This window comes from Cuculus canorus, chromosome 5, assembly GCF_017976375.1.
Source record: "Cuculus canorus isolate bCucCan1 chromosome 5, bCucCan1.pri, whole genome shotgun sequence".
Taxonomy (NCBI): domain Eukaryota; kingdom Metazoa; phylum Chordata; class Aves; order Cuculiformes; family Cuculidae; genus Cuculus; species Cuculus canorus.
This window is the reverse complement of record NC_071405.1, coordinates 10,939,996-10,966,499: the sequence shown is the minus strand read 5'-3', so window position 1 is coordinate 10,966,499 and position 26,504 is coordinate 10,939,996. Positions and strand designations below refer to the sequence as shown.

Here is a 26,504-nt window from a genome sequence, read left to right as displayed (position 1 = left end):
GGACAATTCCACCCAGTGTCTGTTCAGTGTCAGATTTTCTGTTTCTTCTACCAAAAAGGATTTCTCAGGGTTATAAACCAGAAGTCACTAAAGTGGAGTTCTTCCCAGACCAGACCACAAGTATGAAGTCATAATAACGGAGACTGGAAACGAATTATCAGAAAAACAAAGGCACTGGCCACATCAGTATCATGAAGCGCTTTCTCCACTTTCTATTTTGGTAGTTTCTAGTGTGTTCCAGCAAAGGCATAGCATTTTCAAACAAATTAGATTTTTAATTGATGATGGAATTTCTCTTTTCAGAATTATGTGTCATCTTTTTATTTTGAGTAGCCGGCACACATGTAAGGCATGACATTAGTCTACTAAAACAACAGAAGTTTCTCAACCCAAGAGCAAAAAAAGATTCTATCTAAGTTGCAAAGAAAAATAATTGATTTTTCAAGCTCTATTTGATTCAGAGCATCCTCTATGTAGGTCCAGATGACTTATATAGTAAGTTTCCTAATTTGAAGTATAATACCTAAACTGAAGTGAGAAATAAGTAAATACAAACTCATTTGTATAATATCAGAAGATTTAGTTTAATGTTACCTTAATATTTTCCTTTTTCTTGCAGCAGCAGAAGTCAGTGCCATATATGAGGGCTTCTCAAGTACTGAAGTAGGAATTTTGCTTTTTAAGGAAGAGACCCTAACTCTGGAAAGAAAGAATTACATTTTTGTAAAAAAATCTGTTCTAGGTAGAAGTCAGATAGAATTTTTCTTAACTGTAAATAAATATACATTATGCTGAAAAACAACACTGTAAATTTATTTCAATAATATTACTTGAGGCAGCTTCACAGGACTTCACATGACAGCTTTATCAATGGCATCTCTCAATGTCAAAGACATTAATATATCCGTTTTACAGACCGGAAAAGTAAGGCTTAGAGCAAGTAACCTGCCTGAGGCATCACAAACTATTTCAGAAGTGCTGCATTTTCTTTTCAGTACATATCTTGTAAAATAGCATAAGCTTTCATCCCTTATCACTAACATACCATTGATTTCAAATAATGTCAGAATTGAATCTGATGCTGATTAAGTTGAGGGTTTCATAGAATCACCAGGTTGGAAAAGACCTCTTAGATCATCGAGCCCAACCATTCCTATCTGCCACTAAACCATGTCCCTGAGCACCTCATCAACCCGTCTTTTAAATACCTCCAGGGATGGTGACTCAACCACCTCCCTGGGCAGCCTCTGCCAGTGCCCAACAACCCCTTTTGTGAAAACTTTTTTTGTGATTCCAGTCCGATTTCAAAATGTTGTGTTTACAAATAAAATTGACATCAATGGACAAACCCAGCTCTGAAGATAAACAGGATTAAAGTGTTTGGGTAATATTCCTTGCTCACATGAATGGAAGATACCTTTGCAGAATATTATTGCCACATGGCTGTGACTCCTTTGCAGATGAGTCAGTTTCAGTTGTTTCACCTGTCCCTTCATAGAGAATTACTGTTGAGTTCATATCAGCTACATCACACTCTGGCATAATGTCACACGTAGTGTCCATAATACCCGTTGTTTTTACTGGCGTCTCTGTATCACATGCGTTGGCTTCCTTAAGGCCTGCAAGGTGTAAAGCTTTCTTTACCACAGTCTGTGTTTGGCAGCTTTGTATTGGTATTCTGCAAAGCTCTGGTGTAAACACAATAGGCTGAATGTCCTTGGTAAGAGAATCCTCCAGATTATGGAGATTGGGCTGCTTGGATACAAGAGGACTTTGAGGTGTGACTGGAGAGTCCATCAGCTTCCGCTTCGTTCTCTTCTGTGATAGTACTGCACATTCAATTTGTTGTGTATTCTTAGTCATTTCTCGTGATGGTATACCAGAACTTGTACCTGTGCAACGTAGGTAACAATGGTTAGCACATTTACCTACATTTACTAAAATCTTACTTTCCCCCCTCCTCTTTCCCACTAAAACATATTTATTAGCAGAAATTATTACAAATACTATTTCATTTACATAATAATTTGATCGTATAACTGAATTTATTTCTATTGTAGTATTGTCCAGATGGTAGCACTTGTTCTGTGGCACTCAAGTTATTATAATTATGCATAGGCTGATACAGTTAATCCCAGAGATATTACAAGTAATGACAGGTAAGATATAACACACGACAACAAGGAATGGAAAAGTATTGAAAATGATCACATTATCATGACAACTCTTCATTTAGTTTAAAATGGTACTACCACAGCCATCTACAGGTGCCTCAATCACTGCCTTTTTTACCCTAGCAAGGACCTTTCAGTAGAGAGACTCTTGTAAAAAGAAGGATACAGATTCACTTGGACAAAATCCTTTGACATTGCAAATGAGAAAGCAGTGTTTTTGAAAAAGGGATTTACTTGGATCCTGTTTGTCTCAATATAGGAACTCTGGAAAAAAAAGCCGTTTACCAAAAAAGAGCTGTCAATCCTCCAAATGCTTCTGTATTTAAACTTTCAGTGCAAATTTAAGAAATGATTACTATCCTTAAAACATCTATAGATTAGCCCCACATCAGCTGGTAGGTGCAGCAACACAATACCTCTTCCTGCAGTGCTTACTCCATTCCTCTGAGCAACAAAACTGTAAGAACTCCTGCTTTTTACGTTGTCACAAGATACTCAAGAATTAAACTGTGGCATTCATGTAACAGTGTTGATAAATATTTATTTCTTCTAAGAATTCATTCTATTTGCCTCAGACTAATAAGTTCGTTTCAACCCCTTGGACTGAAGGCTTCTTTAGTTCTTGTGTGTTAAAACATAGCATTTTAGCTGTTCCATAAAAGTCCTTTGAAGAGGAGAATTTATTAAAACCATGTATTGCATTATTAACCCCTCTCCTCATTTGATTTCTTACAAAAAGCGAGGCTTAAATGATTGTGATCTTCTCTCTGTTTACCACTTCTCAGCCTGTTTAATGTTGGCCTCATTGCTGATATGCAAGCCAAATTATCATAGGCAAGAAGGTTTAAGAATGTCAGTTCTCCAAGGACCCCCAGAAATCATGTCCTGGGTAAAAGGCCAAAATAAGAGCCTCATTGAAGTAAAACCTTCAAAGGATGAAAGGGTGATCTCCACATCAGTTACCTGTACGTGCTTTAGAACTAGACATACTGTACGATTGACTCCTCATGCCTAGATACACCACGTGATGTCAATTATGAAGATACAAATTAGAGTTGTGAGAAGACAGGGAAGGAGTTAAAGACTACCATGAGAACTAGACCTGTTCTTGGAGGATAGAATAGGTACTACCAACATGCGTACAAGCAGCAAGTAAATCGGATGCTGATAAATAGGCTACAAATCTATTATATGTTGCCAGAACTGAACTCAACAAGGAAATCATTGGGAGAAAAAACCTAAATAAAACATTTATTCTTCATTCAAAAGCTCAGTTTCAGAAAGAACATCTACACTACCATGGTTCACAAAACATGCAACATCTTGTTCAACAACGCACAAACAGCAAGAGCAGGTTAATTTAATTCAAACTGATTATGGGAAATGATTCCCGAATAATTACACAAACTATTAAAATTCTATTATGGCCTTCTCAGCTTTGAAGAAACACAACATGGGAAATACAAGCCTGAGAGAGCAGCGTGGCAAAAAGTAACCAAAACGTGAATTTTTGTATGTATGCATGTCTGTATACAGTTCACTTCGCTATATAAATGTAGAGGATTTGGTTTTTTGTTAAAAGGCAAAATACAGTTTCTCATACCTAAGATTAGCCTAAACCACAGTCAACATTCACTAGGTGAAATCCAGCAGGTTTGAGACATAGTAGCTTGATTGTAACCTAAACATTAAGCTAAATTTGAGTATCCTCCATGAGCAGTGAAACGGAAAGGGTAGTGAAACAGAGCCTTTGTTCCTCAAATAGTTCTTACCTCCACCAGAAATAATATAGGTTTACTTCAGTGAAGACATTTTACTCCAAGACTTGGTAGATTGTTAGTAACAATCAAGGAACTTATGTATTAATCTTCATTATGTAGTCTGTGACACTGTCAACAATGCTATGCTTCATTAACCTGTTTGCTCTTAAATTTTGGTTTCATGAGTATAAGATTATTCCTCTGTTCAAAGAGCCTAACATGTCTTTCAAAAAAATTATTTTCTAGTCATCACAATGAAAAACTGAGGCCAAAACTTTCTTTTAGATTTTGTCAGCTTATATTTTTAAAAACAAAAATAAGCTTTATCTAAGGATTCCAATCTAGTTATCAAAAGAACTATCTATTAAACATTTCAGGACATATTTTAAAATATTAGTTTATTAGCTTTTCTTTCTGCTTATACATATCTGAAAGTATGTGTTTTGGGAAAAATAATGGTTAGAATTGTTTGTTTGTTGTTACATTAGGATGGGGAGGTTGCAGTTTCAGAAAGTTAGCTTACCGTAAGACACTGAGGTTTTGATAATGCCCTAAAGTTACTAGGATGGAATTGTGATGGAGAAATATTTTGGCAAGAGTGCCAACATTTAGAAGCTTCTCCAGGACTAAATACTGGAAGTATTTTTAAATTAACTGTAAATGCAAGCATTGAAACCATGAACAACCTAGGTAAAGAACACAAAAGTATTGCCAACATTAATAATTTGTTGAATTTCATCATAATGAACAGTATTACATACTGTAATAAAAGTACATTAATAAAAAGGCAGGTGCAGCAATTCTATATAGGGCAAATATAAGCTGTTACTAAGAACTCAGACCTATTTTAAAAATCTATTTATTTCTGGAATGAAAGTCATTGTAAAATGAAGTTAAAACAAAACTAGCTTTTCTTGCCAGTTAAATATTGGATAGCACTTGAAATATTCAAGAAGTGTCCTATCTCAAAGCTTTTTGTGAAAGCATTAAGTTGCTCCTTGTACAGTAAACAGGAAAGTAAACATCACCAACAAGACCTTATTTAACTTGTTTTCACTGACTAACACAAACCAAATAGGATGTGATAAAACCCCCAAACCTCAACACCCCAATTTCACATTAGCTTGCTGTTAGACAGTATATATCTCCAAATAGTTATGATATAAAGCAAACATGAACACAGCAATAAAAACTTCAACCAACCAAATAATGGAATGCCAGTGTTTTGATTTCTGTCTATATAAGCAAGCAAGATCCTAAAGCCAGTTGCTAATATTTTGCAATGGCTTTTAATAGCCGACTCTAAATTTGTCCTGTTGATGCTGCCCATCTTGAGTTTCTTACTGGGAAGTACTTGGTACCGATTACTGAAGATGACACAGTGGTGGACCAAATACGGTCGTTCACATTTTCTTAAATATCAAATCTAAATAGTTGCTGAATGGATGCCTAATGCTAATCATTAAGTGCCGTCATTACTTTTCCACTGAAAGACAAGCAACACATTCCAACTCCAAAGAAAATCTCCAAACCTGTTCCATGATAAAGCATGGACATTATAATGTTTGTTTCACATTTGCTCCACATTTTATGATCAATTCAATATTTTGCATCACAATGACCCTCATAATTCAGTCACACTAACTTAACTTTTTATTTCACATACAAAAGTGAATGACTATATGCTTTACAGAAACACCCACAGCTAACCTGATGGAGCAGTTAAAAGAAATTTAAGGTCTTATTTTCTTAGCTACTGTTTTCAGTTACAACACTTGACTTGAAAAACAAGCATTATTTCAAATGTATTTTAGAGAATAGATCACATCTTTGCTGTTCTTCAACTGAACAGGCTGATGATGATAAAAGATAATTATCATTATTCTTTGAGATGATATTTTTCTTAATAAAGTCACACAAAGTCACCCTCCACTGACCAACCACTGTTCAAACAGTATGAGGTGGGTTTGGTCATTAGTTTGTTTTATTATCTGTCCCAAAAGACTACTCAGAAGAACTGACTTAACAGGACAGAAACACAGCACTATTAGACACTTAAAGCCCTGTAAGTTAATACGAAAAGCACAACGCCGTATTTGTGGAACATGAGTCACAGCAAAAGGGAGTAGATTTTATGACAAGACGACTCTGATGAATTGAGTTAGTTCTAATTGGCATTTGGTACAAAATAAATCGCCCAGACTTCTCTTCTGGAACTCATGCTAATACATACATAGGGGATTATTTCTGGAAACTGTGCTAATTTAAGTCTACCAGGTTGTTCTGCTAAAGTGAAATCAAATATTAATGCATTCATTTCAATAAACATTTCTCAGCTACCAATGATTGATCCATTTACAACACTAATCATACATTTTGATTCTTCTAACAACTGATTCATGGAATTCCAAATTACAAATGAAGTCTAGTGAATACATTTCAATTATTTAATATTCATGTGACCCAAAGGCGTCATTGTGATGGCCAGTTTCACAACAGTTTCCCAAACAACAGCTGTAAACTGAAAAAGGCTAAAATCTGAGCTTCATTCTTGTGGGTTCTAGCGGTCAGGAGGAAAAAAAAAAGTAGTCATACATGACAGCATGAAAAAATGGCTCAACACAAGACAAATCTTCCCTATACATAGGTCACGGTTTTTTCCTACTTTTACTACATACTACACCTCAATTTCTCCTGTCATGCAGAATAATAAACCGACTTTACTTTTGGATGTTTGTCACAAGGGGACGTAATGGATGCCTTTATTTTTTGTTCCTGTAAATCAATTCCATTCTCTCAATGGTAATGTACAGTAAGGCTTCCGGAAATGGGATGCCTGAAACAATGCCAAGAACTTTCCCATTCACAGAAGTATCTGCAAATACCAGTCAGAGCTCTCCACCCATCAGTCCATACTTTATGAACACTGTAAGGCTCTCCACTAACCAACAACCAAGAATGAGGGCAATATATATATTTTTTGAATGAACATATGTTACTTTCATAGCTTAGGCTTTACTTGATCCAAATAGAGTCATTCACGAGGTTGCACATTTATGGTTTCATGAAGCATACTCAAGCTTAAAATATTTTTTTAATGTAATTATAAACAAAAATGATAGTGAAAAACCAGCATTGCCTCTACAAAACAACAATTATGTATAATTAATGTCAGAATCAGTAGTTGATATGGGTAGATATCTAAAGAGTAGGAGTAAACATTGATGAAAAAATTGTTTAAAAAAAATCTTCCCTATTAATATCAAGTAGAAAGTATGGTTAAGAAACATTAGAGACACCTCATTTTAAGGCTTCCTAATGAAAGTGAGCAAGATTAGACGTTCTGAAAAATAACGTGTTTTCAGTCATAGTTTAAAAAACAAATGAAGTTACCAAGGGAAAAATATTAATTGTCATGCACAGCTACATCAGTATGGCACTGTCTAAATAAACCGGAAGAGCAAGGAACATTAGCTTGAGACAAATTGTAAATTTTGAGAGCTATTTCTGTTACCCATGGAAGGGCTACTGTAGATACAGATGACAAAGAAATATTACTTGGTTGGATGAGGTGGCTAATTAACACTCAACTAGTAACGTACATCTGACTCTCTGATAGAGATCTATTCCTATGGTTAAGTACTACATGGCAAATATAAGATTTAATTAGGCCTCTCTAAAAATCAGTTTTTAAGCACAAGAATTTACTGTCTTGGTAACTTGACCATTGAAACAGAAGTTGAATCAATGTCCAGAAAGCATCCTGATCTTTTCTTGTTCAACTATGAGTTCATATTATTTAATACACAGGAGACGCTTTCCAAGGAAGACTGGAATTTAGCTGAAGTTTTTTGGTATTTTGAAACTCATGATAGAAAGAGGGATCTTATAACAGGGTAATACCAATCACTTCATGCTGTAAAGGAAATATTCAGAAAACTTCATTCTGTTAAAGTCTTTCAACAAAACCTCCAATAAAAATCCCTGCCCCTTGCACCTTTGCTATCATTCCATTTAGTCTTTCACATTTTCCCCTATAAATTACTAGTCTGACATCCTTAGGTATACTGTTGGGTTCAAAAGTTACGCAATTATTAAATTCGTAAGCTTACACCGAAAAGGAATTTATTTTCTTCATAAATCTGTTTTCTACATGAGTTGTACCTCATTTTTGCAGGGAGAATTCATCTCAAAAAGTATTATTTCAGATACATTAACATAGGTTCAAAAGCAATACTTCACATTCATTACTAGCAGACCTAGAACTCTCTTCCTCTAAGATGCTCTGGGCTTACGTTTCATGCGAAAGAAAAATTATGTTCCATTGCCACCAATCAACTTTCCTGCCCTCTCCCTGAGATCACCTAGAAAAAAAACTTCTCAGACACCAACACAAGGTGACATATTTACATTAAATGGGAGATTTTAAAAAGAATGACCACTCTCAAATTACAACACAAAAAATAAAAATCAAATCACGAGAACCAAGCTTCATTGCTCTTTGCTGCTGACAAGCTGAAGTTCATGTAATTATGTTACATGCGAAATATGGATTTTTCTGTAAGGAATAATGACCACTGTGTAGCATATGGCTGATCTTTTTTTCCATCTTGGTGCAAAACACTGTTTCTTTCTTGACATCTTGAACACATTATAAATAATAAAAGACCAATACGCCAAAGATGTGAGCTGATCTGTATGAATCTTCCTTTTCACTTGCTCACTGAGTTCCTAGGTCAGCTCTTGTCAACGTTTGCCAAACATACTTCTGAGATAAATTTAAGGATAATTTGGTTCTTTAATAATTTATTTAAAGGAAAAAGGAAATTACTACATCCTTCCTATCTCTGTGAAGTACTACAAGGGCAACACCCTGATCACTTTTGCACGCTCATATATTTTTGACGATTAATATGTTTTCTTAAGTTTGTTATATACATTCTGCGCAAGAGAAGTGGATTTCCATAACAATATGAGCTAGTAGTTGAAAATATTTCAAATGTGAATTCAAACAAATTCAATTAAAGAAGAGCTATACATTGCATACATTTTGTGCTCAACAGAAAAAAAATAATACAGAAGCACTGGCAAGTGGATTACTTTTTCCCATCCCATGTACCAAGATGCATGGAAGTGGCTGTGTCAACACCAGTAGTATTTTAGGTAAGGATGCATTATCATTAAAATGATACTGTAAAAATATTGTTTGAGAAGAATTTATTTTTTCTGAGTAGAGCTGCTGCTGTGTATGTTTACTTCTTATCTCATTGTTTTTAAATTAAATAATTGAATGCCCAATTAATAATTTTTAGAACTTTAACTTCTTCCAGTACACAGCCAATTCTCAGTTTCTGACTGAATTTCCAACTCAAATGTCTAATATCAAGTTCTTAGTACTTTAGTACTTAGTACTTTAGCAGTGTGCCTTATTTCTGTACAGTGATCTAGTTTTAGAAATTTTTGCAAAACAGTGGCTACATGCTAAACAGTAACTTCAACACTAAGAATCAGCACTGAGAATAATCTGTCACTTTATGTTATCTTACCAAATTAAGCTGCCAGTGAGAGAGAGGTAAATTCTGCTTCCTGAAAATCTTCAGTAATTTGAAAAAAAAATAGTAAAATCCTGGCAACGTCTCTTACAAGTATCAACACATTCATACAACTAGTCAAAAGCAAATGGAAGAACACACTATCAGGTCAGGAGCACAGAAAGAAGAGAAGCATTTGCTTAGTAATTTTCATGACCTTTTGTGTAAAGGTTAAAAAATTTGGAAGACAGTTGTTTCTACCATCTTTTCTCCTGCACCTAGTAAGTGGGGGAAAGGAGTGAGAGTAACATCTCCCCTTTCCTTTTCCAAATAGAAACAAGTAAACAAAAATAAAAATTTTAAACAAAAGATTTCTAGGGACATCTTTAGGCAAAGACACCATCTACAGCTGAAAAAAGTCTGCCTTAACTGAAAAATATGGTATCCATTTACTTAGGTGAATATACAGTTCAACAACTTTTAGAATAATTAGAAAATGTCTATGTAAGTATCACAAGATAGCCCCTCAAGCTTTGTCTCATGATTTTAATGCAGAAAAATGTTCATGTCTTAAATGTTCATGTGCAATTTAAATATTTTTAGTGTTAATTTCAGTATCTGGCCTCTTACAATATAGGACTTCAAGAAATGTGGAAGAGAAGTAATTAGTCAAGATCAAGAAACTTACTAGCATCAGGGATAAAGATTTGAAACTGACAACCCACATACGCCAAGATGGAATCTCTGCAATCAATATTTAGTTTCGAATTATCATACAGTTTACTGACTAGTATGGGCAGAATGGGAAACAATCATGCACATCTGCATGCTTTCCTTTCCTTCTCTCCAAAAGAGCAATCCCCTTCACCCAACTAAAATGTACCCAACACCACTCCCATCAAAAAAAGCCCCGCCCATGCTCAACATAACCTGACCATTACATTATGGAGAGCAAAATACCAGACATCAACTAACATGATCAATAGCGATACTAAAATATGCGAAAAATCACACACACACTAAATAAGAGCAGAGGTAATAAATGGTTGTAGCAGAATAATTGTCAACACCAGAGTGAGCTGTGCAGAGGAAGAAAGTGAAACAAAGCATGGAACTAATTTCAGAGTTCCAGGGGTCAATCCTCTCTTATGACTACCGGCTTCTGAGAAGAAAGCATTATTTGCCATTGTTACCTATGAATGTTTTCCCATGTTATGGACCATCAGCTGTAATCAGAAAGCTCTATTGTGTTGACTGCTGCCTATCTAGAGCACAAGATGCAAGCATTAGCGTACAACAGCTGGTAGGAATAGTCAATCCTTTGATTCTTGGAAAAATAAACTTACAGAATATTCTACTAAATTGATTTCAAGTCAACCTCTATTTAATGGGAAATGCTACTCTTACTTCAAACTGAAAAACTGTAGTAGCTGTTTAACTTTTCCAATCACTACTGGAATTATAACACTTATTGACACCATGATACCTTTTTCATCAATGTCATGTGAAATATTCAAATAGAATTATTAATAACACTCATAGAATAAAGGAACATTGGTATAAGTGGCATATATCAAGAGAACCAGGGAGTTATCTGTTGGCAGTATGTCTAGCCACAAAAAAGTAAGCTTATTTCTGATATCCAATTAAGACTGGCACATAATTTATAGGAAGTGGTTCTGATGCTTCTGTATTTGCAGAAGTGTGCATCCACTGTGTTTATAGATGACATATAGCTTTCACTGGAGACTTTTAAAAGCATTTCCAACAGAGAAAAAATTAATTATATACTTACGGCATGGGGTGTTTGGTGTAGTCACAAGTTGCGGGAATGCAAAGAGAGCTGACGGCTCTAGTTCATGGTTTTGATTTTGTTCCTTTTCTTCTGTTTGGTCAGCCCAAACTACTGATTTTTGTCTTTGAATCAGCTGCTCAACCTCCTCATATTCAGTTTCAGTTAAATTATTTGTCAATCCAGCTTCTCTTAAAGTCAAGTATTGCTTGCGAAGAATTGGAATCAAAGTATTCAGTACTCTGCAAACCAAAAAGAGGCAAGGAAAATATGACAATCTTAACTAGTCTGATGCTTACTAGGCACTGCCACTATTTGAAATACAACGGATTTTTCTGGCTCTTCTCCACCGCTGCCCCCCTCCCCACTCCCCCAAATTTGCTGTGTAGTTTATTTTAATTTATTTTTGGGGAATCCCATGGCACTTAGAAGAAATATTGATGACTGAGTGATGTCTCCTCTTTCACGAAATCTTGTACTTCATTCTACGCATTTACTAAGTGTAGTTTTTCCTCAGTATCCAAGATCTTCAGTCCCTCAAAGACCACAGAAATGCAGTCAGTATATCTTGATTAAGTTCTGACTTTCTAAAATTAATTATTTTAGAAAAATAAAGAGTACAAACCAAAATGCGGTTTAAACCAAGCACATCTTAATTAGATGTGTATAAAATGTTAATAGAAACTTAGTCCAAATAAATCTAGATACCAGAATCTTTAATTAAAGAATGGAATATATTAACATCCATGCACAATTGCAAATCAAATTAAAATGACAGAAGTTTAGGAACTCTATCTGAATACACGAATTCATTAACTGTGGAGTCACTTGAAAGACTAAACAAAGTTCAAGCAATAGGAAAAAGGACACAGATAAAAACCTAAAGAAGCAGCTTTATAATTACTAGTATCACAGCTTTAAAAATTTTGCTTTCAGTTTTGCATGTTTCTGTATTGGTTTTTTCCTAATTTTTATGGCTACAACCTTTCCTCCAAACGAGGAAGAAAAGCTGCTTAATGTTTTAAGTTTAAGTTTAATATACTTTACTGAAGAGATTTGCAATTATTTCCCATTCCTTATGTCAGATTCTGAAAGTAGTCTCCAACATCTGAGAGACTGATAATACAAAAAGAGCTGATGCTGACCTGAAAATTCAGCTTTTTTTCAATATGACTAGCTATATAAGAGTTTAATAGTAGCAATTTTTAATACTAGTAAATTCACGTCTGCAGTGCAAGGAATTAAAAGTGAACTCTTAGAAAAAAAAAAATCAATACTGCTGTTCAACATGAGGAAAGTAAGACACCATGATCTAGAACAATTTGCAAGAACTACACAAACAAGAAAATGAAACAAAAATAAGAAGTACTAGAGTATACATAAAATTTCTGTTAAACAATGGATACTGAACAACACTTCCAAAGTGATTATCACTTTACATATTTTTTGCTTAAAACCCCCACAATTGTAACCTAGAAAAATAAAGTTAGAGAAAAAACTTTCTTCTGTTTCACCTAACTAAGTTCTATAGGTATGTCTTCAGGTATGTCTTCAAAAGTTATAGATGTCAGAATAGAAGTCTTATGAGGCTTCCTATGAAACCCTACTTACTTTTCTGTTTCCTTATAATGCTGATCTTGAAGAGACATCAGAGTTGACATGTGCTCAATCTGGGTTTTCAGGTCCTTAACTTCTAGATTTAAATGGCAACACTGCAGCTCTTTAGACAGTTCCTTGGGAAATGAACAAGAAAAAACAAACACCAAAACATCAAACTGAAAGTGAGAAATTAAAATTTAAAAATAATATTAATCCATCCTACATTGAAAACTAAAGAGGGAGGGGATCTATACTATTACAATAAAGTTTTATGGTAAAAGAGTATGACTTATTTGATTCTTATTTACATGCCTAAATATTGCTTTGTACATTTCCTTTGACCAATAGTAGGTGTGTCAGCATTAAGAAGCCAAAAGGCACACTTATCTATGCATGCCCAAGAACACACTTGTCCCTTTCCATGCACTCTTGCTCAAATCTGAATTTCAGTAATATTGTCTAGGACAAGTCTTTACATATTCAGTCATCTTCAAGATGCCATTATCTTGTTTGAGTTATCATAAAATTAATTTCTTTGAAGGTATCAGCAAATTTTAGTCATCCCAATAAAACAACAGGTACTGAAATATACTTCATTTTGAGAGTCACCTAAGTGCTCATCACACTATCATTTAAGCTACTCCAATTGCTGATTGAAATTAAAAGGCAGGGAAGAACCATCTCCCACCTTTCTTTTCCTCTCATTCTTTCTGCACAGACCTTCATCCTTTCCCTTCTGCCAGCTCTGGTACTTGGTTGAGGCTGCACCGAGCCGACTCTACTTGCTAAAACCTGGCAGAGACACAACTTCCCATTTCCTTCCCTTCCCTTCCCAAAAGTATTTTTGGCCGGGCTAAGAATTAGGTTGTCACATGGTTAGATGAACACCAGGAGCTACTGTAAAGGTAAGCCTAAAAGTGTATGGCCAGAAGCAGGATCAGCTCTGTGGCAGCCACCTGAACTGCTCAGCCACATCATACTTATTGTCCTTTAGTGCTCATTTTTGTATGTAATTGTAAACTTTCATGAACAAGGATGACTTGCACTGACAATAAAGCATTTTTAGGGCAGAAGAACAGAAACAGCTAACATTAGAATTTGAAACCACCACAAAAGAATTAGAACAGAAACCATGAGTAGAAGTGAGAAAAAAATAGTAAAACAATAAAGCCTATTCTTAACTACAGTTAGATGTTGCCTACAATGCATGCTATTTGCCTTTGAAGTGAAAGTCATTTTACCTCTGGAATGCACTCATCTTGATTCAGAAGGCGCATTTCATTCTCAACACGATGCAGCCAATTGGTATTTTCCTCAAAACGTCCAACCTCTTCTTTTTTCTTCTTTTGCACGTGCACGCGGTGGGTCCTAAGCATTGCAAGCCTTTGATCGCGCTTGCCAGTGGCCTAGAAATCGGTGTTTAAGGGAAAATTTTCACGTTATGTTCACAAACATCTCTATAAAAATTATTTTCGCCATACTTTTATACTTAACTGGACATAAACATTTTGCATTTTTCATCAGTTCAATAAATATTCCTTGCAGGCATTACCAAATTACACTTAAACATCCTCAATTTTTTTTTTTTCCCCAGAAGCTCTTAAGACAGAATATTGTAGTTTGATTATTCTTTTAAAGAGTACTAAGTTGTATTTGAACCATTCCTGTTCTAGGCCACAATTATTTTAAGCTGGAAAAGCTACACAGGCACATACAGACACCCTTCTAGATACAACATAACCTAATAATTTCTAGTAACCAAAGCATGAATAATAAGAAGGAATTTTATCTGCTTTGTGTCCTAATGCAATATGATCTAGGAAAAGCCAAGTAAATGATAAAGCACTTGGCAGAAAGACAACCTATCTTCAAGCATCAAAATTCTTCTGATACTTCCCTGGAAACTGAAAACAAAAAGGCACGGAATGAGAAAGAGCAATAAAGGAGACTATAAACAGAGTTCACCTATGCCTAGACTTTAGTTAGTTAAAAACCAAACAAAACCAAAAGCAACATTTGAAGTATATTGCTACCCTCAACAAAAAGAAATATACAGAAGCCAACTAGCTTTAAAAATAATATAACGTAAATATCTACATCCAAACTTCGTCAATTAGACTAAATCTACATATTTAGAAGAGCAGGCTCAATTTGTTCTACTGTAAAGCATCATAAGAAACTCTGAATGTACATCACTAATGTTGCACAAAGCAGAAATCGCTCTAGCTGGTGTCCTTCTCTGTGTACTAAAGAAAACAGCAACAGTATTTCTTTTGTGTTAACTTACCTAAAAACTTCATTATTGTAGTTACTGAGATTGGACAATTAAGGGTAAAATGAGAAAATATTTTATAGGTAAAACTTTTCCCTTGAAAATATATAATAAATACCCCTGCGGCCTAACAGCATATTTAACAGTGAGAAGACACAGAGGAATTTAGAAAAATAGCAAATGTGTAAAAATACAAGGAAGAATAGAAGCATTATAGTATAAAAGGAAGACCTGAATAGTCACTGGTCATTAAATGACTGAATTACAAATTAAAATTCAATTTGTTTCAAAGTAGTCACAATAAGACATTTAATTTTACCATTGCACTTTACCATTAGAGTGACTTATCTCTTTTTAATAAGTAAGACATGGTACTTCCAGGATAGTGATTCTTGACCCTTAGTATATCACATCTATAAGTTAACTAATGGCAAAACCAACATCTGAGTGCAGCACTGCTAACATTCAAAATAAAAGTTAAATCAGCTCATAAAAAAACATTTGTATGTAACAGGATATAACTCCTCATTATGAATAAAAATATAGCTATGCTCCACTGTAAGCAGCATTTAACAGTATGGCACACAGAAAATATTACTTTGGAGTTTCTATGGCATAGAACAGAATTCTAGAACAGGTTAGTCACTTGAAATATCTTCATCAATGACAAGCAAAAACGTGATGTATTTTCACTTTGACATTTATCTAAGGACCGAATTTCATGTGAATCACTGGGAAAAAAATAGTCATATGGTAAGCTATCATTTTTGGCCAAATATATATTTTTACTGTGACTAAGCAAAGTCAGCCCCACCCTCAAGTTCCTATCTACATAAAACGTATATCCCCTTAAGCTGACCTTTATCAGAAAAATTATGATACTATCTAAGTTTGCTAACTTATTTATACTTTGATTTTTCTCAAAAGACCTGAGCATTTAATGCTGCACAACACCAACTGTTCATACTTAGCTTGAAATTCTTCTCTTAAAATTCCAGGCAACTACACGTAATTATTTCAGTTTACATGACTCTGTCCTTAGGCAGCTATCCAAACATCTTCCCCGTAACAACTAAAAACATCAACGATAAGAATCTGTCTCGCTTACCACAAGGTCCATGCTTGTCCCTATGAAACGGATAGATTTCTCAGCTTAATAACAGCTTCAATGGCTGTATCACAGATACGTGTTTTGTACAAGAGCACCATTAGTCTACTAAATCTAAGTCAGGTTTTAGGGCTTACCAAGCCAACATAAGGACAAATTGAGAAGTTTTAGCAATTGGCAGCAATAAGCACATCAGTTTCCTGTGCAGTGGGGAAAAAATGGCTCACCTGGGATTGCTACTGCATTTTCTGTATTCACGTCAAAAAATGTTATCCGAGTGATAAACATTGTGTCCCATTTTAACTGTTTAAACATTTACACATTAGCCAATTTATGTAGTTACTTAAACAACATTTATATATTAGTATAGCAAAATGAAGAAGGATGATAACTTACAGATGTTACATACATTATAGAAAACTTATACACGTTATAGAAAACTCACCTTTTCTACTCTTTCTTTAGAGCACAACAGTTGAATTTGTTCATGACACTGGTTCTGGTAATATGTCTTCAGTGTGTTTTCTTTCAGTTGCATTTCTGCCTGCAAGTATTCTTTTCTGATTTCCTCACGATTTTTGAACACACTTTTAAGGACTTCTTTGTATCTATTAGAACCAAAGGATCAGAATAAATAAAGGGATTACTTACTGAAGATGTTTTTTCAACTATCTGCATTACAAGGGACATTTTCACCTCTAAGTGAATAAAATTATTATAAAACAGTTAGGAGGAAAAATGTAAAACCCTATTAGCTGACTTTTTTTCCTTAAGAAACATTATTTCTAAATTCCATGTGTGCTTTAGTATACATTTTTACCTAGATACAATAGCATTCTCTGAATATTTTTAGGCTAAACTGTTGAGTCTCTAAGCTGTAAAGCAATCTTCCGTTAATTCAGAATTATTCAGATTCTAGACTATGAATTCTTACTCTATGCTGTTGCTACCTATACTATCTATTGTACCACTAGTTGAAGAATTTTTCCTCCACAGTATCCATAGAAACATGGCTCCTCCCAGCTGCCCGGAAAACACAGTAACAAGAAATGAAGATGAATCCTCTGTTTCCCTGGGCATAACTTAAGGGAGGCTGTAGATTATGATTCTATACAGAGTAACCGTGAAGAATTATTACCAGTAAATCAATGCTTTGTGTACTTGTAATCATCACTATCCCAAATACAGCATGAAGCATACATAAGAACCGTCGCAAAGCTCCTGCCTTGAACTGGATTAACTTTTCATACTTGTATTCTTATTCTCTTTACTCTCTCCTCTTCACATAAAAGTGACAAAGTGATCCTGCAGGTACATACAAGGACTCTGGACTACCTCATGTGAAACAGCTCATGGATCTGTCAATGCTAGTTCCAAAGCCAGTGCCTGCCCCAGCATGCTCAAAACTTGAAGGGTTGGCAGAGACAATACATCTCCAACAGAGGGACTAGGAATGACTTAGGTTTGGAGCAGCAAGAGGTGTAATTAGTGAATCTCTTCCAGATAATAGTGAAGCAAAGGCCATAGGTAGGTGGACTGAAACACAAGATTGTGCATAAGGTGCTCTACTCTGTCGCAAATGGAAGGGAGAAGATAGCATAATACTGTCAAATCTGTAAATGGGTGCAGGGGAAATCAACTTGGCATCCACACCGTCAGTAGGATGAACCTGACAGGATCCTCATGAGGAAGAGAATGCAACAGCCATTTTATTGGTGATATCTAGAGGGAATGGGATAGGCTTGTATGTGTCTCTAAGGATATTCCAGAACATTAAACCCCAAACAATCATTCTCTGACCAACAAATCTTGGCATAGAGTACGTCCAGCATTTAGAAAAGACATTTTAAAGATCCTACCTTTGACCAATTCTTCCCTCACACAGAATGAAATAAAGGACAAATCACAGGAAATCAAATTAACCTTAAGAGACTTACAGTGCAAAAATATGCAGAACTGTCAGAATTATCCACATGACTTAGAAACCTATGCTTCTTTGGAAAATGAAATTTAAATAGCCTGAAAGAGAGGCTTACTGAAACCTCTGGAACACCAGTAAAATGAACCTCAGTTAGAGTGTTTAGCTTTGAGTGGGTTTTTACTTTCACCTCAGAAGTTTTTCCAGGTTAATAAAAATACCACATTCAAAGGGCCAATTAAAAGAAAACTAACTGAATAAAGCCAGTCAAATAATTCTCAGAAATATTTGATGAGACATGCAAAGACAGATCCAGAAAGACTTTCACACCAAATCCTACCCTTGTTATGGAGAAGATTGACTTTTGCAACAAATGCATACCTCACATATCTTAACTCGTTACTTTTGGTGTGCTCTCATGAGACTGTCGCATCAGAAAAGATAAATGGGAACATCACCATGAAGAAAGAGACCAAGAAACATAAAAGCAATAGAAAGTAAGAAACCTACAAATATTAATTTAACTCTTTGCAGAAAGAAGAGCTTCAAGTTCTTGCCTCTCAGACCCTGCACGAAGGACAGTACTGAAGTAGTATTTGACAGAAGTAGCAGCAGTTGCTGTCATTCATGCGCTCTACATTTTAACCACAAAAATGACCCGTTAGGTAGCTTTTCTCAAAGCTAGGATTCACATGCTCCCTTGCAGCCGCATGGATATACCACCCTACTCTCTAGAGTTTACTGAAACAAAGTGGACTGCGAGGAGAAGCTGCACCACCAGAAAACAGAGGATAATTCCGGAATTCTTGTATAATGCAAGAGTCAATTTCTATTTGGTAACATGTTCCTAGAGTTATTAGGAAAGGGCCTTGTAAATATTCTACGATCTCTCTAGCCAAAATATATCATCTTTATTTTAAAAGTCCAGATCTTGAAAGGTTTTTGATAATGTAAATTCAAAACTATAGTAACTTTCACTTAACATCTTTTCCCCTTTCCTAAATGCATGGTATTTCTTTGTTAAATTTATCATTCCATTTCTACCATTAGGTTAATGTTCAGCCCACGTACAGATCAGCTGTTTGGATACTGAATTGTTTTGTTTACTTTTTTTTTTTTACTGTATTTCTATTTGATGAAGTTTTAGCCTTTTGGCTGACTGGCAGTTTTTTTTCATCACAGGACCCACACCAGTTTTTCACTGTTCTTTCCAACAGTCCCTTAGTGAACGACTCAATCCCAACCCTGTACCTCCGAAGATTTACACTGAATTTTTTTACAGAACTCTGGCGTTTCCTAGAGCACTTATCAAAATCCTTCGTATAATATTATTAATGATAGTATTTAACAGGCACTTTAATATAGAATAACATTGGTAGACTTGAGACAAAAAAACCCCTGACTTTCCAATGAAATATCTTCATTACAATAAAGCTATTGATAAACTTTAAAAATCCCAGCACATAGACATTTCAATAACCACATATGAGTACTGATCCTCATAAGTTCGTAAGATTCAGTTCCCTATCAAATACTCTTCATTATCAACAGTTCTAATGAAAATTTTACTTGAATAAATGTAATCCACAGAATATTGACACTGCTGCACTTCTGTCAATTTAGCAAATACTTTGTAAGAAAGTAACTTTAGATGCATGATCTTCACCACTGATATAAATTATCATGTCACAGTGAGTTATGTCAGCTTCTTGAGGACCAGTTACATCAGTGTTGTACTGAATAAGTCTAGAAGATTAACATCAGGATGCTTCGAGTACAGAATACCTGCTGTGTTTCAAATCCATCAAGTTGTTCTGACAAGAAGTGATAAGTCATGCAAAGCCAGGCCTAGTCTAAGTAAAACAATGTTAAAAATGACAAAACAATATTCAGAAGAGCAAGTTTGTTTTACAAATGCTTTTACAAGTTATGCAAACCCCCACTTTGAAGCAAGACTGCCATGTGATAAACTTACCTTTGTATTTCCGCTTCCTGGTTGTTTGAAAGTACTGCTGCATTACAGTTCTCAGGAATGCTTGCTTGCTGTTCTTCATATTCTCTCAGTTTCTCTTTCAACATCAGGATCTAAAAAAAGTTAACTTTTAGTTGGAAAACATGTTTTTTCTGTTCTTTAAACCTATCATTCTGTGCTTATATAAGCACAGAATATTATCTTTTAATACAAAATTTCTCTTATCACAAAAGACTATACAGGAGGATTAGGACAATATTGTCTCACATAAGTTCAATCCCACGAACATTTAAGTGTTATAACTTTGAATACAATAAATGTTTTGAATTTTTTTACATACCTCTTTCTTTTGTTCATTGCAAATTTTGAGATACTGGCTTATGTGACTGTCCAGACTAACCACATTGCTCTTCAACTATTAAAGAAAAGAACCAAGTTAGAAGACTCCTTTGTGTTTCCCAGCATAATAAATACATCTACGCTTGCACTATACGAGGATAAGGATGGATAAAATCCTGACTCGCACAATGAAAATCTGACTCTCAGGTTTTGTACTTCTCTTTAACCCTATCCATCTTCTTTCTCTCAGCAGAAAAACAAGAAGTAGTTACATTTACATGTGCAAGTACATTTTGCATTTATTCAGACTAGTTAATGTCCATCTTGTGCATTGTATAATAAGAACTATGCAAGAAATGGAAACCACAGTCAACCTCATACCAAATAAAAGAAATTAAGGAGCTACAATACAAAGGCTTACAGAAAAAGAAAAAACAGAATAATAGCAGAAGACAGGACACCACAACAGAATTTTAGTTAGAAATACGGTCTCATTGAGCTTCTTTGATCCAGCTATAACAAACCTGGACTGGCTCTTGTACAATTGCTCAAACATTTCTTTCATATACTTTACAGCTCTCCGAGAATGTAGCAACAAGACAGTGAAACTAGCTGTGAATTCTGCCAGCTGAGGACTATTTCTAAATTCAATGCTCAAAAACTCTTTCAAACTGGCAGCATAATCCCATTAATGAAGCAATCTTGCTTTTCATCCAGAACTAGTATCTATTCTGCATCTATGACATGTATTACAGTCAACTCCTTTTCATCTGAGTAAGACAAAGAAGTAACTAAACAAAAACTTTAAGACAACAATGAAGGAAATAATCTTCTAAAAGAAATAACGCTCCTTCTCTTAATACTATTTTACTATGCCTTGACAAAGGATCAGTAAATACCAATAAACTTACAGAAGACTTGATATCCTTTGCTCGGTTTGCATACTTAAGAGTATTATAGGTGTCATCGTAGAACATAGAAGATGGACTAACAGCAGCTATCATTATTGTTCGGCAATTTCCTCCAAGAGAATCTTTCAATAAACGAGTAAGCTTGCTGTTTCGATAAGGAATGTGCTGTTTCTTGCTCTAGAAAGAGAGTTGCACGCATTTTTATGGATTAGTCCACTGTATTTCAGATATTCACCTGCCTAAAAGTCCACTTAGAATTTTAAGCATGCCACGCAACATAACAAACAGCATTGGAACTTCTAAGTGACACAAAAGAGTTTTAAAAATTACATACAGACATTAAACAGTTCTAAGTCTCTCAGAGCAGTTTAATTAATTTATATCTTTGTATGCATTAGCCAGGTTACATTCTGATATCCAGACATATAACAACTGCTTTTTTCCTATAGGCAACTAACAAAAAATGTAATTACATTAAACTGCTTGCAGTTCACACAATAATTGAGGTTGGGAAAGGATCTTTCAAGATGAGTCTATAGTCCACTGTTTTTGCTCAAAGCAAGGGCAGCTAGAGCAAGCTGCCAAGAAGTGTGTCTAGTTGGGTTTTAAATATCTCTGAGGATGGAGACTCTACAACCTTTCCAGGCAATCCAAAGTCTGCTTTGTTTGTTTGGTTTTTTTTTTTTTTTCCCCCTCTCTTCAATCACATCTACAGAATCTTCATCTCTCAGTACAAAGTCAAGTCACTACGACCCCAGTCCCACAGCAAACAAGTCAGCATGAAGAATCTTACTTAGGCCAATGGTACAGATTCTAAGTTCTGCCTCTTACTTCAACAAGATGGTGATGAGAACATGCTGCAGCAGGAAGGGAAATAAAAGCTCTGATCACTTTCCCCTGGCATACCTGAAACGGGAAACTGCTAGCTAACCAGAAGGACAAAAAAGGTGTAGCTGTGGGCAATGGACTTGACTTTAGCAAAAGTTCAGGAGGTTTCATTATTCTGCTGCACAACTGTCCCTACTCCTTCCCTTGAGCTGGTAAACCAAGTGCAGAAACTAATTCACTCCTGTGAGAAGAGCATGGGTGTCTGTGTGGAAGACCACAAAAGAACAGCTTTGGATAGATGTTGTTTTCTCCTATAAAAGCCTCCTCCCCTAAGACTAAAGGGCATAAAGGTCTGGAAAAATCTTTGTCCTTGTCAGGCTATTTATTTACTCAGACAAGCTTCTCTACATATGCTTGATTTTGAAAGAGGTGGGTAAGAAAAGCAGGTACATCCATTTTTGACACTACTCTCAGGTAGCTGGATATTATTTTTGAAAACTTTTTCCATTGCAACTGTCTTCCATTCAGCTGTCATAAAGACATTGGGGAAACCCATAGGAAAACCTTAAAGGAAAAGATGTGAGAAGCATCAGCAATGCACTACCTATTACTCAGTTAAGAGCTTTGCTGAACTTCAGGCTTTAGCAGGGTTATATTTCAGAACTGAAGAGTATATCTTTTAAGGTAACTTCAGAGTATATTAAATATTCTTTAAACAAACTGGTCAACAGGGGAATTTTGCTAGACCAGATAGACTGAAGTAGCTATACACAGCACTACAAACAGAATCTGTGGTAGGATATTGACTCTCCCTATCACTCACAGCCACAATGCCTTTTCTCTCTCAGTAGGCGGCAAGAGGAGTTTACAAGAAATACCATAGGATGACCGTCGCTTTCAATAGTGTGCATGAGCTCTGGTGTTATTTTTTAAGTTGTTGCAGGAAATTAAAAAGTGATTATGTTTTATTAAATGATTGAACCACAAAAAAGTATTTCATTAATGAAAAATTTCGTTAACAAGGAGGAGCAGTGCAAGACCAGGAACAGAGTACAAGTAACTGCAGAACAACAACTTTCTCAACTTTCCCAATTGTAGTACAGAAACAAAACTTTTTCACCTCTATGACTAACCTAAAGTAGGCAAAATCAAAAAAGCAGTGAAAACTGTTTAAAGCCTTAGCACTTGTTGCTTACATTCAGAATAGAAGAACTAAGGTATTTTTCTGCAATATTCTTACACAGACAAAAAATTCCCTGTAGTTCATTTAAATAAACCTTTGACTTAAGGCAGTCAAAGGGATGCTGGTTCGAACATCAGTATCAGCAGAAGCGAAGCACATAAAGATACTTTAAACAAGTTATTTCTCTTTCAAGTGGAAGTTCATTTCAGCACTGGTGCTGATGAGGCAAAAGTTAAGTAGCATCAGATAATTCTGCAACTGAAAAGATACTCTTTTTTTTTTTGTTTGTTTGTTTTCCCCTCTTTCCCCTCCTCAAACTTTATGGAATTGTGGTTTTTTTTTTTTTTTTTTTCCAAATTAGAAGGACTTTACATGTACCTTAAGTTTGTTTTTTATCAGCGTCCCTAGGATATCCCAGAACCAATTTCAAAGATGCAGCAAATATCAAACCAGATATGATATAAAGAGGTAGATAGTGCCACATTTAATACTTACTGTTTTTAAAAAAAAAGTTTTCACAACACTAGGTAGTAAAGACTGCATAGGAAAGCAGCACATACCTTTGGATCTGCCAAGGCATTAATGACACTTCCGAGAGCTAGCAAGGAGCGATTAATATTTGTTCCTTCTATAAAACGAGCCCCCTTGGCATTTGTCGCTCTGGCACGTTCAGATCCCGCCAGGTCAACAAGAGACATTTTGGCAACACGAACGTTTTGATTAATACTAGCTGTTTTATCTTGCTGTCTTAGATAAATCTACAACAACAACAACAAAAAATCATTAACAAGAAACCATTAACCAGTTTGTTGTTACTCTAAGCAGTAAGGTAGTTTCACACTGTAATAACCCTTTTCAGAAATTCTTATTAGAATTCTTCTAGGAGTCCAAGTTAAACTATTCCATACACAATCTAGCACCAACGGACAGCTTGGCCTGATGGAAAATGGTGACTCCATTTTGGACACTTGCATCAAACTTACCTGCTTTGGGTATTAGTAGGAAAAAAGCAGAGCGTAGTTGCAGTGGGTTTGGCTAGTATGGAGTTAAGTTTCCTGCATAGCAGCCTGTAGGGTGCTTTCAGATTTGTGATCAAACCAGTGTTGACAACACACTAGTGTTCAGCTTTTGCTGAACAGCAATTGTGCAGCGTCAAGGGAGTGGGCAAGACATTGCAAAGGGACCCTAAAAGGGACCCTAAAAGACTCCAAAGTAGCCACTCCTTGAGGACTGGCTGAGCATCAGTCTGCAGGCGACAAGTAATTGCTTCTCCTTCACTCCATTCACTTAAGTTGACTGTGAGATATTTCACCCTCACTCTTGCCCTGGGCCAGGGGCTTACAACAACAGCAAAGTTCAGTGAGCTTCAAATGAATTTCATAGCTAAAATAGCTCTTGATTCTTCTGGACTCAAGCTGTACAACCACACTATTGCACTTGAAACAGAAAAAGCTGTTCATTTGTTAAAAGCGCCTTTAAGACTATGCCATAAGGAGATACATATATGGGCAGATTGCCCATATCCACGTGTAGGACCTTGCACTTGAACCTCAGGATGGTCACACAGGCCACTTCTCGACCTTGTCCAGGTCCCTCTGGATGACATTCTATCCTTCTGGTGTGGCAACTGCACCACTCAGCTTGCTGTCACCTGCAAAGTTGCTGAGGGTGCACTCGATCTTGCTGTTTATATAACTGATGAAGATACTAAACAGCACTCGTCCCAATGTGGACCCCTGAGGGACGCCATTTATCAGAGATCTCTATCTGGACATTGAGCCCTATGCCAGGGTCTTTCAGAAAGCCATAAGTCCTGAGACTCCTTGTTTCCTCTCATACCCCCCTCTTGTGAAATTTTTATGGTACAGGAGAAGTAGAAGGAATCAGGTGCTTTTCCTTCCTTCTGCTAGGGAAGGTAATTCCTTCCTCATGTTTGTAAGGAAGAAGGCGGACTATGATTATACAGTCAATAAGAACTAGTTACTCTTAGATGACTTTTACATTTTCAGGATTCTCAAGACATCACATCCTTCTGTGTTGAGTCTCTTGCCATTTGGAAAGCTAAAGGTTTCTGACACTTTCATGAACCCGCTTTTAGGCACTGAATTGGGAAAGATGCCATTCATACAAGATGATTGACTAACAAAGACAGTATCTCATCAGTTCTGTAGTTTTAAGCTTTGTGTAAGACAAACGAAGTCTTCACAGCAATTTGTAACATAAAAAAATAAATCAACAAGTATTGGGAATGAATGACTTGCCACAAAAAATATGTCTATACCAAATAGACAGGTTTCTACATGCTCCAATATTTAAAAGGAGGCTACAAAGAAGATGGAAACTCCCTTTTTACAAAAAGTCATATGGAAAAAATAGGGTCATTGGTACAAGTTACTCCTCAGGTGATTCCAATTAGACACAAGACAAAAATTTTTCACAATGAGAACAATCAGCCTTTCCAGGGAAGTGGTGGATTCCCCCACACTGGATACTTTTAAGATTAAGCTGGACAGGGTGCTGGGCAATCTTGCTTAGACTGTGCTTTTCCCAAAAAAGGTTGGGATAGATGATCCTTGAGGTGCCTTCCAACCTGGTATTCTATGATTCTATATCAAACAATATAAGATTCTGTTGTACTACTTCTAGTACAATATTTAAAAAAAAAAAAAGAAAGAAAAAAGCCACTTCACCTTAGAGAAGTAGCTTTTTTAGGCTGGTAGCACTCCACCAGAATCCAGTAACTATCATTAGTGAAGCAGGGAAAGGTGGAGTATCAGTGTTTTATGACTCAAGTTTTTTATTAAAAGTCAAAAGACACAGGAAATGCCCCAAAGCAGAATCTTTATTTCTTTGTCTGTCAGCAGAACACTTTCAATAGAACAGCGTAGCAATTGGAATTTTACTTTCAGATGCAGTAATTGCCTGACCTAGATAGAGATTTCAAACCCAAGATAGATGGTACAGCAAGCAAAACTTACACCTCTAAGATCAGCTCAGAATGTTCTGGGCCAAGGGACTTTCACCACTTTGAGTCAGTTCTAGAAAATGTCCTGTTCCAACAAAGTTCACAACAAAACCCAAGGCCAGTGTAAAAGATAACTGTTCTCTACAAGCAAG

General features: G+C 35.8%; 1 protein-coding gene across 1 annotated transcript in view; it reads right to left on the bottom strand.

Moving 5' to 3' along the window:
* The window catches only part of KIF18A (kinesin family member 18A), a 37,443-nt gene that overhangs the window by 4,662 nt on the left and 6,277 nt on the right, over nucleotides 1–26,504 (bottom strand). Inside the window, exons 6-15 of the mRNA XM_054067253.1 lie at nucleotides 23,948–24,145; nucleotides 21,377–21,553; nucleotides 20,467–20,541; nucleotides 20,130–20,239; nucleotides 16,682–16,844; nucleotides 14,098–14,262; nucleotides 12,869–12,990; nucleotides 11,261–11,499; nucleotides 1,418–1,892; nucleotides 595–699 (exon numbers count right to left, since the gene is read on the bottom strand). Coding sequence (XP_053923228.1) covers nucleotides 595–699; nucleotides 1,418–1,892; nucleotides 11,261–11,499; nucleotides 12,869–12,990; nucleotides 14,098–14,262; nucleotides 16,682–16,844; nucleotides 20,130–20,239; nucleotides 20,467–20,541; nucleotides 21,377–21,553; nucleotides 23,948–24,145 — 1,829 coding nt within the window. The remainder of the gene's footprint in view (nucleotides 1–594; nucleotides 700–1,417; nucleotides 1,893–11,260; nucleotides 11,500–12,868; nucleotides 12,991–14,097; nucleotides 14,263–16,681; nucleotides 16,845–20,129; nucleotides 20,240–20,466; nucleotides 20,542–21,376; nucleotides 21,554–23,947; nucleotides 24,146–26,504) is intronic.